Here is a 12,703-nt window from a genome sequence, read left to right as displayed (position 1 = left end):
CGCCCGTGGGGTCGGGAGCTTTGGGGCCGCGGAGGATTTCCTCCGGCTCTGCCCCGGCATCGGAGAGATCCAGGCTCCAGCTTGCTGCCCTCGGGACTCCGGTGGGGTTTCGCACACAAGACGTGAGCTAAAATGAAACGAAACCCACCGGGGACCGTCCGCAGCAGACTCTCGGCCATCCGCAGGCGGTTGCCGGCGGCTCCCAGGGCAGCGCAGCCCTCCGCCAGCCCTTCACGGCTTTTGCTCGACCAGCGCCACGGGAGCCGTCTCCCGTCCTCGCCCGAAGCCGCTGTACCAGTTTGCGTGTATCCGCTTTCCCACGGGTCTGGGCGCCGTCGCGGGGTCCTGCCCCACGGTACTGCCCCCCTCGCGCGGCGCCAGCCCGCCACGGAGCTGCGCGGCGTCCGCCCGGCCGCCCTGGCTGCGGTCCATTCCCTCTTATGTTGTGTTTGCCTTTTTTTTTTTTTTTTTCCCCTCTCTCTTTTTCTTTTAACGTCATAGGAAACCTGTAGTCGGGATTGTTACTATTGGAAACCGATCACGTGTTCCACCCAGGTATTTTCATCTCTCCGGCGTTACGCAAAAATAAAGGCCTGAGAGAGAGATATAACCGAACCTAGGAGTAGAGTTAGGCTCGTCGTCTGAGTTTTGAGGCATATAGTATAAGGGGAGAAGGAAAAAAATTAAAATAAAATTAAAAATTAAAATAATGATGTTGCACAACTTGTAGAAAACAAAGAAGGGAAAGGGTTAATGTATTAAATGTGCTAAATTACATTAAGAACTTAATTTTATTAAAGTATTATTACTTAAGAAGCTTGGTGTCTGCTCGGTTCCTGTCTGTCCAGCTTTCGGAGGGTCCAGCAGCGGCGGCTGGGGAGGGGGCTGCCGGCCGGGCCGCGCTCCGGGGGCCGTGGGGCCCTGACCGCCTCATCCCACCCCTCGTGGGGCTCCCGCTGAGTTTCACGCCTTTGGCGACGCTTCTCGGGGTTCACCAGAGCCAAACGGTGCTCTTCGCTCCCCTGCGCTGGCTGCCGTTCCCAGTCCCGGTGACAGCACGGTGCCATCGCCAGCCAGCCTGGTGTGCGAGCCTGTGCCTCGTCCCACCCTTCCCGCTCCTTCGTTCCAGCTGAAATAGTGGAAAAAGTGGAAAACCTGGAACAAAACGTCTCTGCCGGGCCTGGAAGCGTCTCTGTGAGCCTACGCGAGCTCGTCGCCCCCGTGCGCCCGTGCCAGCGCCCAGCTGGACGGCACATCTGACGGCAGCGAAGCCCCGAGGGTGCTTGGCTCAGGCCGTCTCGTTTTTCGGAGCCGGGAGCAGCATCCTTCCCGCCGCGCACCCACCTTTCCTCGGCGGCGGGGGCTGACATCATCCCTTGGCACCGCGCTCCGGCGCGGGCAGATGGCGGTGCGGGAGGAGGTGGCAGCCGGCAGCGCTCCGGCCGCGCTGGTGCCTCTCCCAGCTGGCGCGGGCACGGGGCAGAGCCCGGCTGGGTGGCGTCAGAGCCGCCGCGCGCCTGGGGATGGCTGCTTGCTGCGGTGGGGCACGGAGGACGCGGCCAGGGATGGGTCTGGGCCAGCTGAGGGGCGAGGCCGGAGCAGCGCCGGAGCAGCGCCGGAGCAGTGCCGTGGCGCGGGGGCCGGAGCTGGCACGGTTCCTTGGTGTCGAGGGACAACTCTGACAGAAAGAAGCCTCCAGCAGCAACTTTTATTTGGGGATTTTGCCCAAATTCCTCTTTCACTGATAAATTGTGCCCCAGGGCAAGACCCTGGCTCAGACCCTGCCAGGTGGGGTGATCAGGGGCAGCCACGGAGAGACAGAGACCCCTCTCCCCAAAAAACCCTGCGATGGGGGCGCACTCCCAGCACTGGGTTAACGGGGAATGCCGCCCGCCCTCTTGATTGACACCTGCCAATCACCACCACAACAGCGGCACTTGGCTCAGCATCTCGGGCGATGCCCACGCCCGGAGGTCCCCGCTGTCCCCCAGGTGGGGCAACAGGGCCACTGCCGCCCTGGCCTTCCCGGCGCGAGCCGGAGTCACCCCGGGCACCGGGGCGTCCCACAGCAGCACCCAGAGGCACGCCCAGCCCTTGGGGTTGGGCACCACCGGCCGCCCTGCCGCTCGCTTCACCGGGCGAGAGAAGGGTGCACCCTGTGTCCCCCCACCCTGCTCCCCACCCCGCCCTGACAGGCTGCACCCAGGGGTGTCGCAGGAATGTGGCGCCAAACAAGGGAGTCACAACGTTCGGGCTCGTTCAGTGCCACCCCGAGTCACCCGGCAACCGCGCCGAGAGGAAGCGGGGACACGAGGGGGTGGCATGTCCCAAACCACGGGGCGAGAGGGGAAGCACCCCGATGCTTTCCTACCCCCCCATTAGTGTAGGTCCTACATAAACACAGGGAGAGTGGCGTGTGGGCAGCACAACCGCGCACGCGCAGCAGCCGTGCAGAGGTAGAGGGTGGGAAACGCAGTGCCAGCGTGTGCTGGGCGGCGGGGAGGGGGTGTGGGGTGGGGGCGCCCGGGGGGCTCAGATGTTCTGGCAGCAGGGCGCCTGCCTGCCCTCCTGCTGCGTGGGCAGCACCCGGATGGGCTCGATGGTGGTGGCGGGGCCGAACTCGGACTCCGGCTGCCCGGTGATCTGCCGCTGTGAGACGATGCGGTAGATCTCTGCCGAAGAACAGAAAAAATCTCTTTAAGTGTCTCTGTTTCAGTGGGGGACCTGCCCCCTCCCAAAACACACAGCTCGGGGGTGCACATGCCCACATCTCCCCATCCAGGGCGGCAGGGTCCCAGCCCGGAACGTACAGCCAGGTCCCCAGCGGGGACACGTCCAAAACCATCTCCATGTCCCTCCCTCCCGCTTTCCCGGTCGCCCCTCACCCGAGAGGATGTTGTGGAAAGCCGTCTCCACGTTGGTGGAATCCAGAGCAGACGTCTCGAGGAAGGACAGCCCGTGCTTCTCTGCGAGGACAGGGCCAGCTCAGGGGGGGCCACGGCCCGCGGCCGCCCTGGGACGGGACGGGACGGGGGGGGAGGTACCTGCAAAGCTCCTGGCCTCGTCGGTGGGCACGGCCCGCAGGTGCCGCAGGTCGCTCTTGTTGCCCACCAGCATGATGACGATGTTGGCGTCGGCGTGGTCCTGCAGCTCCTTCAGCCAGCGCTCGGCGTTCTCGTACGTCAGGTACTTGGCGATGTCGTAGACGAGCAGAGCTCCCACCGCCCCCCGGTAGTACCTGGGGGACAGCGAGGGGACAGGGTCACGGCACGGCCTCGCGCGAGGGACGCGGGTGGGGAGCGGGGAAACTCACGCTGAGGTGATGGCGCGGTACCGCTCCTGCCCGGCCGTGTCCCAGATCTGAGCCTTCACCGTCTTGTTGTCCACCTGGATGCTCCTCGTGGCAAACTCCACGCCGATGGTGCTCTTGCTCTCCAGGTTGAACTCGTTCCGGGTGAAGCGCGAGAGCAGGTTGCTCTTCCCCACCCCGGAGTCCCCGATGAGCACGACTGGGGGGGCACAAGCACAGCGAAGGCGTTTGCGTCCATCCCGGCAAACCCCGCAGGCGGGGCTGGGGGGTCTCCCCGTCCCCCCCGCCCCGGACCCCGGCTCCGTTTCATCCGGAGAGAAGCTGCCGGGCGAGGGGGCTGCACCCACGAAGCTGCGCCAGGGGAGCGGGACCAGCGGCCTCCGCTCGTCCCGGCGGCAGCGTGGTGACCTGCAAACTCCCCTCCAGAAAATTCCTGCCGTCGCCTGGGAGTCGCCAGGAGCTTCCCTCCCGGGCAGAGCACCGGAGCCAGGACCTGTCCCGGGTGCAGAGGCCAGGCAGGACCGGGTCTCTGTGTCCATCCCAAGCTCCAGCCCTGAGGCCACGCAAGAGGCTTAAAGACGTGGTCTGAAAGGAAGCTTCATCCTCCTCCTCCTCCTCCACTAGCCGTCCCTGGGCGTGAGCTGGTTAAGCGCCTTTTCCTCCTGGCCCAGATTGGGCCGGTTCCTGTAAACCTGGTGCAACAGGCTCTGGGGAGGCTTTATCAGCGGCTCCGCTGTCAAGTTTGTTGAGTTTATGACTCAACAGGTTTTGTTTTGGTTTTTTTTTTGTTTCAATTCCCCCGCTACCAGTTCTGTTCCTCCTCCACTCCGACGCAGCCCACCTGCCCCGGTGGGACCAAGCCTGGGGGACTCCTCTCCCCAGCAGGACCAGACAGGAGCAGGGCTGATACCTCGACCACCTGGCGATCGCGCTGCGGGGAACGCGGGAGCAGCGACACCGGCACGGGACCCCCATGTACGCCACACCGCAGCACCCCACGCCCGGGCTGCAAAAGCACGCGGCGGGATTTGCCCGAGTTTTGCAGTGAGATGCATCTCCACGCTTTTGGGGCTCAGCAGCCGCCGTCCTGCGCGGATGCCGCTCTGTGTCCCGGATAACCCCTTCCCGTCAGCCCCAGCTGGCAGGGGCTTGGCTCCCTTGCACGGGCCGGCGTGCGAAGCTTCTGCCGCCCACACCAAGCCGAAACCCTCGGCGTGGGGCAGCCAAACAGCATCTCTCCGCCGAGCCTGGCGGCATGCGGAGCAGCTCCCTGCTATCCGGGCACCGGAGCCTCGCTGGCGATGGCAGGGGAGGGAAGGGTGGCTCCTCCACGCAGCGCTGACAGCTGCTGCGCGCTACGCAGGGGCCCAGGAGGACCGGGACAGTCCGAGTTACCCTGGACAAACCAGTAGGAAAATACAGGCTGGTGACGAGCCAAGTTCGTTAACGCTTACTTGGCCTTGCTGCCTTGATCCGGGCTTGGTGTTTAATCAACGGGAAGTTGCCACTTCCCCCAGCTCAACCGCCGCGTCCCCGATCCCGGCGGTGCCGAGCATCCCGCTGCCTCCGGCCCCCAGCGCCTCGGTGGCCCGGGGACAGGCGGGGAGCGCAGGCGAGAGCCCTGGCTGGCGGGGGGCAGCGCTGAGTGCAGCCGGGGGAAACTGAGGCACGGGCGTGCCGTGCTGCGTCGCCCCTGCGGCCGGCAACAAAAGAAAAAAAGCAGAGAGCGCGCATCCTGCGAGCGCCGGTGACATGTCCTCGGTAGATCACGTCCCAGCCCGGAGCTCGGGATGGAAACAGCCGGGAGCTCCGCACAGGGGTCCCGAGGAGGGGTCCCAGGGCAGCCCCAGGGCCGTTTCTCGTCTGTCCCGCGCCCCTCCAGCAGCACCCAGGGCCTCCCCGCGGGCCCAGCTGGGCGTTTGCGAAGGGCACGCCAGCCGAAGGAGCCCCTCGCTCCAAGCCACGACCCAGCTCTGGCTGCATCAGCGTTTCCCCCTCGACGGGTCCCGGAATAACTCTGGAGAGGAGGATTTTCCTGGGCTGGGGCCAGGGGAGGTGTGCGAGGAGCCAGGCGCTACCGTCACGTCGATGGCTGGAGTTACGCGGGCGTTTCGGGCGGGCTGACTCACGGGCAGGCGCCGGGTGATCTCGCTGCCCGGCTTTTATTGCTCGGGAGGTTTGTGACACCGCCAAGACGTCCCCTGGCCTCCCCCAGCACCCTCCCCCACCACGGCCGCTGCGAGGGGCGAGCTGCTGAGGGCAGGGAGAGCCGGCGTGCGCGGGGGATGGCGGCTCTGATGGGGACGCTCCGTGGGGATACGGGGCTGGGCTCCTGCGGCCGGGAAAACCAGCGTGGCACGTCCAAGGGCCCAGCCCCGTCCCCGCGTGCACACCAGAGAGGTCACACCGGGAAGGACAACCCCGAGCCCTGCATCCTCCCCCTTCGCTCCAGCCGGGGGAGCGGCGTGGTTTTATCCCTCGGGATTGCTCGCCCAGCCCCGGGAACCCCTCATCCCGCCCCAGCCTGGCAGAGGGGAGCACCCAAACCCCCGCGGAGGGGCGCGGCACCCGCAGCGTCCCACGGGCCAGCGCTCCTCGGGCTGCTCGCGGGGACCAGCACCCTGCCCCGGGCACGGCCACCCTTCCCCTGGGTGCTGCACCCAGGCCAGGGCTCCAGACTCCCCCGGCAGTAACGAGCTGCTGTAATTAGCGCGAGGGCCGAAACAGCCCCCCGCACCCACCAGCCGCAGGTCAGCAAATCTTCGGGCCACGGCAGCGTTTCAGCCTCCGCCCTGGAGCCCCAGCAGCGCCCCTCTGCCCAGCACAGGGGAGCACCCCAACCGGCCCCCCCCAGCCCAGGTCCCAGCGCAAGCCAAAGCCCCGGCTTCCAGCTCCGTCGCTGCGTGGAGACAGCACCGCCCGCAGCAGGCTGAGACCGGGCACAGCTCATCGCAGGCACGGCCGAGCGGCCCCGGCGAGGCAGGGCACCCACCTTTGAAGAGGTAGTCGTACTCATCGTCCTTGCCCCGCATCTCGCCCAGCACCGCAACCCCCTTCCCACTGGGAAAACTGGGATTTCCGGGCCTTATCCAGCCCTGGCGGGGGCTGTCCCGTGGGTGGCCACAGCCCTTCCTCCTCCGCACCCATTGGCGGCCGGGGCTGCCTGTCACCGCCCAGGGGTGCTCACCTGAGCCAGGTAAGGGGGGGCAGGAATGGGGCTGGTCCCCACGGACAAGGAAACGCCGCCGCGCCCGTCGCCGGTGGGGCCAGCCACGCTCCCCACGCAGGACCGCGGACACGACGCGAGGGGAAGCGAGTGCCGGGAACTGGGGGAAGACGCAGAGAACCCAGTGGCCATCCTCCCAGTTCGCAGGGGTCCGGGTGACTGGGCTGACTGCCACCAGTCCACTACGAGCCATCGAGGCGCTGGGGCCGCGCGCTGGGGAAGGCTGTGTGGGGAGGGGGCGCGGTACTGGGGCTGGGTGTGGGTGGCCACGGTCTCTGGCGTGTCCTGGAGGGGGGGCCGGGGCACGGGACCGCAAACGCAGGAATTCCAGCTCGGCGAACCTGCATTGCTCAAGTCCTTTAATGGCTGAGTCACTGTTGCGCGGACACGGAGCTGCTCCCGGGGCCCTGGGCACCCGGCTCTGCACCGAGCCCCGTCCCGCCGCGGGACGGACCTTCGCTAGGGCCTGCCGCCACGCTTGTCCCGTGTCCGGGATGGGGACAGAGGGCTGAGCGCTGCCGTTTCGCTCCTTAGGGCTGGGGACGACCCCAGAGGAGTCCCCGGTGGGGACGGAGGCCTGTGGGGACAGCCACGTCCCCAGCGCGTGGCACAGGGTGGCCCCACGGGAGCAACCCCGGGGTCAGGCACCATCGGAGCAGCTCCCGTTGCTGGCACGATCCCGGCCGAAACCTCGGCGGTGTCTCGGTCCGGAGGGGCTGGGATGTCCACGCGTGACGGTGGCGATGCTCGTCAAGGCCCGGGACAACGAAGCAGAGAGAGCAGAGCTCCCGGCACTGCTGCTTCCCGTCGTTTACGGCAGAATTCGGCCGCTCTCCGGGCTGCTGGTCCCCACCGCACCGGGACGGGGCTGGCACCGCGGGCTGGGTGACGCGAGCCTGCGCCGGTGGCTAAGACGAGTCGGCGCGGAGGCAGACCCAGCTCTGCGCCACTGGCGTGTCCCGGGGCTGCGGGGGTCCCCGGGGGTTTCCCGGGGCGCCCGGCCGCCTCAGAGGGCCACGCAGCACGGGCGCTTCTCCGTCTGCGCCACGGCCGTGCTCTCCGGGCTCTCGCTGGCGAGCGACACCGTGTTGCTTTGGCTGCTCCTCTGCTTTTGCTTCTGCACTTTGTGGAAGATCTCTGCAAAACAAGAGGTGCCAGGGGCTGGGGGGTCTGTGCGTCAGCCGCGGGCCCCCCGGGGGAGCAGGGACAGCCTCGAGCCTGCAGCCGCTGCTTGGCACATTGGTGGCTTCACCTTCCCCGTTACGCAGCAAAGGGGACAAGCTGAGGGGTGACGAGGGAGCAGCCCCCAAATTGTGTCCCTGCGGCGCTCGGGGAACACCCTGCGCTTGGGCAATTTCCTCTTGCCCAACTTGGGATTAGTGCTTCGCCCTGCGCCGGGGGCCCGCAGCTCGCCGGGCCGGCCTGACCCGGTGCTGTACGGCTTGGCACGGCACGGCATGGCACGGCACGCCTCGCTGCGCTCCTGCCCCGACGCTGCCGGCTGCCGTTCCCAGAGAGGTGCTCCTGGGCGAGCGTCACCCCTCTCCGTCCCCGTCCCCTCGGGTCCCCACGGCCAGTTCAGCAGCGTGCTGGAGACGTTGAGTCAGGAGCCCAGGTCAACAGGAAGGGGGACGGGGGGATTACAGGGGGAGAAGGAGCCCCCGGGGATTTGGAGACGCCCGGGGGCCATGAGAGCAAAGCCATGGGTGCGAAATGCCCAGCAGGAAAGGCCAGAAACCGAACCAGCCAGAAAGACGACTCCGAAACCAAGCCCAAGGATCTCAGGTGGAGCAGTGCAGAGGAGGGACGCTGCGCATCCTCTGCCCAGCCCCGCAGTCCCCGTACGGGACCCCGCGATGGCCCAGGACCCCGCGATGGCCCGGGACCCCGCTGCGCCGCGGCGCCGGTGCTCGTACCCTTCAGGATGGTCTCGAACGCCTGCTCGACGTTGGTGGAATCCAGCGCCGAGGTCTCGACGAAGAGCAGCCCGTTGTTGTCTGCAAGGACAGGAGTGCCCCGAGAGCGATGCAGCCCCCAGCGAGGGCACGGCTCCGGCGTGGAGCCCCTTCGGATGTTCGGGTGCCCGCGTTGCTGCGGGTCCCGGCAACCAGGGGGGGTTCCCGAGCCCCCAGCCCGGTGGCAGGGTGCCAGCCCGTACCTGCAAACATTTTCGCCTCCTCCATGGGCACCTCCCGAGCCTGCGCCAGGTCGGTCTTGTTCCCCACCAGCATGACGACGATGCTGGCCTCGGCGTGGTCGTACAGCTCCTTCAGCCAGCGGTCCACCACGTCGTACGTCTGGTGCTTGGTGATGTCAAAGACGACCAGGGCTCCCACGGCCCCCCGGTAATACCTACGGGAGAACCCCACCATCACCGGGACACCCCGCACAGCGCCCTCGCCCGCAGGGCTCAGCTAGGAGGGCGTCACCGCCCGGGTACCAGGGAGAGCCTTGATTTCGGGGCTCCCATCCTTACGCAGAGGTGATGGCGCGGTACCGCTCCAGCCCGGCCGTGTCCCAGATCTGAGCCTTCACCACGGCGTCTCCCACCACAATGGTGCGGGTGGAGAACTCCACGCCGATGGTGGTGCGGCTGTCGTGGTTGAACTCGTTGCGGGTGAAGCGGGAGAGGAGGTTGGTTTTGCCCACCCCGGACTCCCCGATCAGGACGACTGTGGACAGAAGGGAGAAAGCCCGGGGCTGTCGAGGAGGGGAGCAGGCTGCTCCAAGACCCTTCCCCGTAACTCAAACAGCCCCTTCTGACCTGGGCCGGCAGCTCGTAGCCTCGGCAGCGTGGCGGCCGGCCCCCCCAGCCGCATCCCCCGCTGCCTCGGTGACCCCAGACCGGGGCACAGACGTCTGTGGGTACAGCACCCGGCGTGGTCCCTGCGCCGGCAAATGGGGGTCCCGTCCCCGTGTCACGAGCTCTCCACCCCTCCGGCGCAGCCGAGCCGCCTCGGCTGAGCCCCCCCACGCTCCGCGGCTGCCGCTGTTGGCCCCAGCGCTGTTTTGGGAGGGGGTCGCGGCTCTCCGGGCAGCAGGAGCAGGGCGAGGGTGCTGGGTCACCCCGCTGCGGTGGGCACGCAGGACCGACGGCACACCGGACCCCGTCCACCTCCGCCCGCGCAAGGGGGGCACCGGGGTCCAGCGGGGTCCGGCCGGCAGCGCCTGGCAGAGGCGCAGGACGCCGGGACCCCCGTGCCTGCGGAGCTCGAGCTGGGGGGCGCGAGGCTGTGCCCCTGTTCATCCGGCCCAGGTTTGACCCCCACGTCCTCTGCGCGCGCCACCGCCCCGGTCACCGCAGCAGAAGGACTTTTAAACGCCTGTGGCTCTCGGGTGTTCGCGGGCTCGCGCGGCGTTTGTGTCTCGCGCGCTCAGCCCCGCTGCACACCAGCGATTCACCCAGCGTCCCACGCGTGCGGCCCTGGGGCGGGCAGGGGTCTCCCCGCGCCTCTGCGGACCCCGGTGCCGTCCGCCAGCCCTGACCTCGCTGCCGTCAGCCAGGGACGCGGCCGAGGCCGGTGCCTGCTCCCCCATATCCCTTGCCCCTTCGCACATCGGAGCAGCGGGGATCATCAACAACCCCCCCCGGTTTGGGACACAACGGCCTTGGGGGGAAGGCACCCGGCTCCCTCCCCGCAGCCGCTGGCTCCATCCCTTTTGGGGAGGGGGCTTCGCGCGGAGCCCAGCACTCACCCTTGAAGACGAAGTTGTAATCCTCCTCGGCGCTGCCCATGGCGCCCCGGCTGCCGCCCGGCTTCCTCCTTCCCGCTGCAAAGCCTCGCGCGGGCGGCACGGGGCGCGTCGGGCTCCCAGAGGCGCCAGGGGACGAAGTTTCCTCTGCGCCGAGCGGGGCGCGGGGGCTTTGAGCGGGGCGCGGGGGCGAGGCCAGCCGGGTTGGCGGCGCGGCCGGGGCGGTTGACTCAAGGGGTGGGACTGGGTGTCGCGGCGCAGGTTGGGCAGGTAGTGTCACCCTTGGGACCGTCACGGGGCGGCCGGAGGAGGAGCCGGGGCCTGATCCTGGCTGCTGGGGCCAGCGCAGGGCAAACTGGGCCAGCATGGGCAAGCTGGGCCCAGAGAGAGAGCCCCCAGTTCAGCCCAGCGCCAAGCGGGGCCGGACGCGTTTCCTCACCTCTGCTGCCATCGTGTGAAAGCCGGGGAAACTGGGAAAGGGACGGGAGCCCCCCGCCACGCCGGTGCGGCCGGGCAGGGGCGCGGGGGGCTCGGCTCTGCCGTACCCACTCCCCCGCGACACAAGTCCCTGGCTGCTCCCCCGGGGTCTCCCCAGGGCGACGGCAGCGGCGGGCACCCCAAAGCACCGCCCAGGGCACCCCTGTACCCACAGAAGACGCAAGGACACAAGCATCAGATGTGTTTTTTATTGCCCCCTCCTGCTTTTATTCCCCCCCCATTATTTTTAAAGGCCACACCAAGGCGGGACCGCGCCCCGGGACGCCCACGGGGCCGCGCGCCCCCCACCCACGCCAGTGATGGTGCGGGAGCACGCGGCCTCGGCGCGGCGACAGCTCGGAGCCCCCTTCGCTCCCCGCGCTCAGGACGCGGCCACCTGCGTGAGCGGCTCCTCCAGGTACTGGACCAGCGCCTGCGCCTGCGGGCGGAGAGCGGCGTGAGCGGCGCCCGGGCGCATTTCGCAGCCCGCGCGCGCGCCGCCCAGCGCGCCCGTTTTGATGTGTCCCTCGTTTTAGAGCTTAAAGAGGTGCGGTGCGCGCCGGGGCCGGCACGGGAGGGGACAGAGCAGCCTCCGCAAGGAGGAAAGAGGCGTCCCCGGCGCGGCAGCTTCCTCCACTGCCCCCATCCTCATCTTCCTCAGCCCCTCGCCCACCCCACAGCGGGGACGCAGCCCTGCGGCCCCCCCCGCCGCGGCCCCCTCCCCACCAGCGTTACCTTGGCCTTCAGCATCCCGAACCCGACTGTCTCCTTGGCGTACATGCAGAGCAGCAGGTTGGCCACCCGCGTGATGGCCACTCGCCCCTCCTGCCCAGGGAGAAACAGCCCCCGTCGCACCCCCGGCTCGGCGGGGACCCCCCCGGCAGGGTGGGGGGGACCCCCAGCGCTACGGCAGCGCCCAGGGAGGGGAGGGTGCCCGCACCCCCCCGTACCATGCAGTCCATGAGGATGAATTTGAGGTTGTCCTCGTTGAACGCCTGGTGCCCGTTCTTGTCGTAGGCCACCCAGATGTTGCTGGCGATGGCCGCGGTGACCCTGGCGTCGGTGTCCCCGTAGCCCGAGTAGGCCAGCAAGGACCCCTCGTTGTTCAGGAGCCTAAAAATGAGACGGGGGGCAGCGGGAGGGGGGCCCGAATTGGTGCCTCTCAACCCAGAGGGGCACCAGACCCCCCCGCAGCGCCAGGGGCAGGGCGAAGCCCCCCCAGCCCAGTCCCCCGCAGGACACCCCAGGTTTGCGGGGGATCTGGGCGGGGGGTGGGGGGCTTCAAAGCCAGGAAGCTCTGGGGTGGGGGCCCAGTCCTGAGCGGGGGTCTGCGGTGGCTGGGGGGTCCTGCTGCGGGACCCGCCGCGGAGCGGGAACGAGCCTGGCGGGCAAGCACCGTGCACGGCCCCGGCACCGTGTGTCACACGCCGTGCACGGCCCCGGCACCGTGCCCCTCGCAGAGCCCCCTCCCCATTTCCAGGGCAGGCGGAGCACCGCCCTTCCCCGCAGGGCCGTCACCCCGCCCAGCGGGAGCGGGCCGGCCCCGCGGCCCCGGCCCCGCCGCTACTCACAGGGTGCTCTGGACCCCGCCGGTGTTGGCCTGGCTCAGCACCTGCGTCAGGGCCTTGGGGCGCAGCATGGCCGCGGCCGCCGCGCTGCCGGCCCGGCGATGGCGGGGAGGGACGGAGCAGGCCTTCTCCGTCAGCGAGGCCATGCTCTGCGCGGAGCACGCTGGGACTTGTAGTCCCCGGCGCGGGGAGGCCATGCTGGGCCCGGCCCGTCCCGCTGGGCCGCCCCGCGCTGCCGCCCCCCGCCCAGGGGTGCGAGGCCGAGGAGGGCCCGGCCGGACACCCCCAAACCCTGCCCCTGCCGGCGGCACCCGCCTCGGGGTCCGGCCCGGCAAAAACGGCCCCGGCGCGGCAGCGGGGGGCTGGTTCCCAAAATGGGGGGGCGTCCGGCACAAACGGGCGGGCAGGGGGATCCGGATAACGGGGGGG

The 12,703-nt window shown here is 68.9% G+C and overlaps 3 protein-coding genes across 3 annotated transcripts; all 3 read right to left on the bottom strand.

Moving 5' to 3' along the window:
- Positions 1 to 1,686: 1,686 nt before the first annotated feature.
- On the bottom strand, positions 1,687 to 6,385 carry LOC147597170 (ras-related protein Rab-11A-like). Its single transcript, XM_086768316.1, has 5 exons — positions 6,303 to 6,385; positions 3,314 to 3,509; positions 3,045 to 3,238; positions 2,886 to 2,966; positions 1,687 to 2,672 (listed from the first exon to the last, which is right to left on the bottom strand). The coding sequence occupies exons 1-5, from the start codon at positions 6,340 to 6,342 to the stop codon at positions 2,533 to 2,535; spliced, it is 651 nt and encodes a 216-aa protein (XP_086624442.1). The 5' UTR covers positions 6,343 to 6,385; the 3' UTR covers positions 1,687 to 2,532.
- A 493-nt stretch (positions 6,386 to 6,878) lies between these two features.
- Positions 6,879 to 10,427, bottom strand: RAB25 (RAB25, member RAS oncogene family). Its single transcript, XM_086768227.1, has 5 exons — positions 10,233 to 10,427; positions 9,013 to 9,208; positions 8,695 to 8,888; positions 8,453 to 8,533; positions 6,879 to 7,673 (listed from the first exon to the last, which is right to left on the bottom strand). The coding sequence occupies exons 1-5, from the start codon at positions 10,270 to 10,272 to the stop codon at positions 7,543 to 7,545; spliced, it is 642 nt and encodes a 213-aa protein (XP_086624353.1). The 5' UTR covers positions 10,273 to 10,427; the 3' UTR covers positions 6,879 to 7,542.
- Positions 10,428 to 11,001: 574 nt separating this feature from the next.
- On the bottom strand, positions 11,002 to 12,481 carry LAMTOR2 (late endosomal/lysosomal adaptor, MAPK and MTOR activator 2). The gene is made up of 4 exons (XM_086768300.1): positions 12,278 to 12,481; positions 11,657 to 11,819; positions 11,442 to 11,531; positions 11,002 to 11,145 (listed from the first exon to the last, which is right to left on the bottom strand). The coding sequence occupies exons 1-4, from the start codon at positions 12,469 to 12,471 to the stop codon at positions 11,089 to 11,091; spliced, it is 504 nt and encodes a 167-aa protein (XP_086624426.1). The 5' UTR covers positions 12,472 to 12,481; the 3' UTR covers positions 11,002 to 11,088.
- Between the last annotated feature and the right edge of the window lie 222 nt (positions 12,482 to 12,703).

Source organism: Chlamydotis macqueenii, chromosome 28 (genome assembly GCF_036417535.1).
Source record: "Chlamydotis macqueenii isolate bChlMac1 chromosome 28, bChlMac1.mat, whole genome shotgun sequence".
In the NCBI taxonomy this organism is placed as follows: Eukaryota; Metazoa; Chordata; class Aves; order Otidiformes; family Otididae; genus Chlamydotis; species Chlamydotis macqueenii.
Note: the sequence above shows the minus strand (reverse complement) of the source record. Positions and strands in the feature narration are given on the sequence as shown.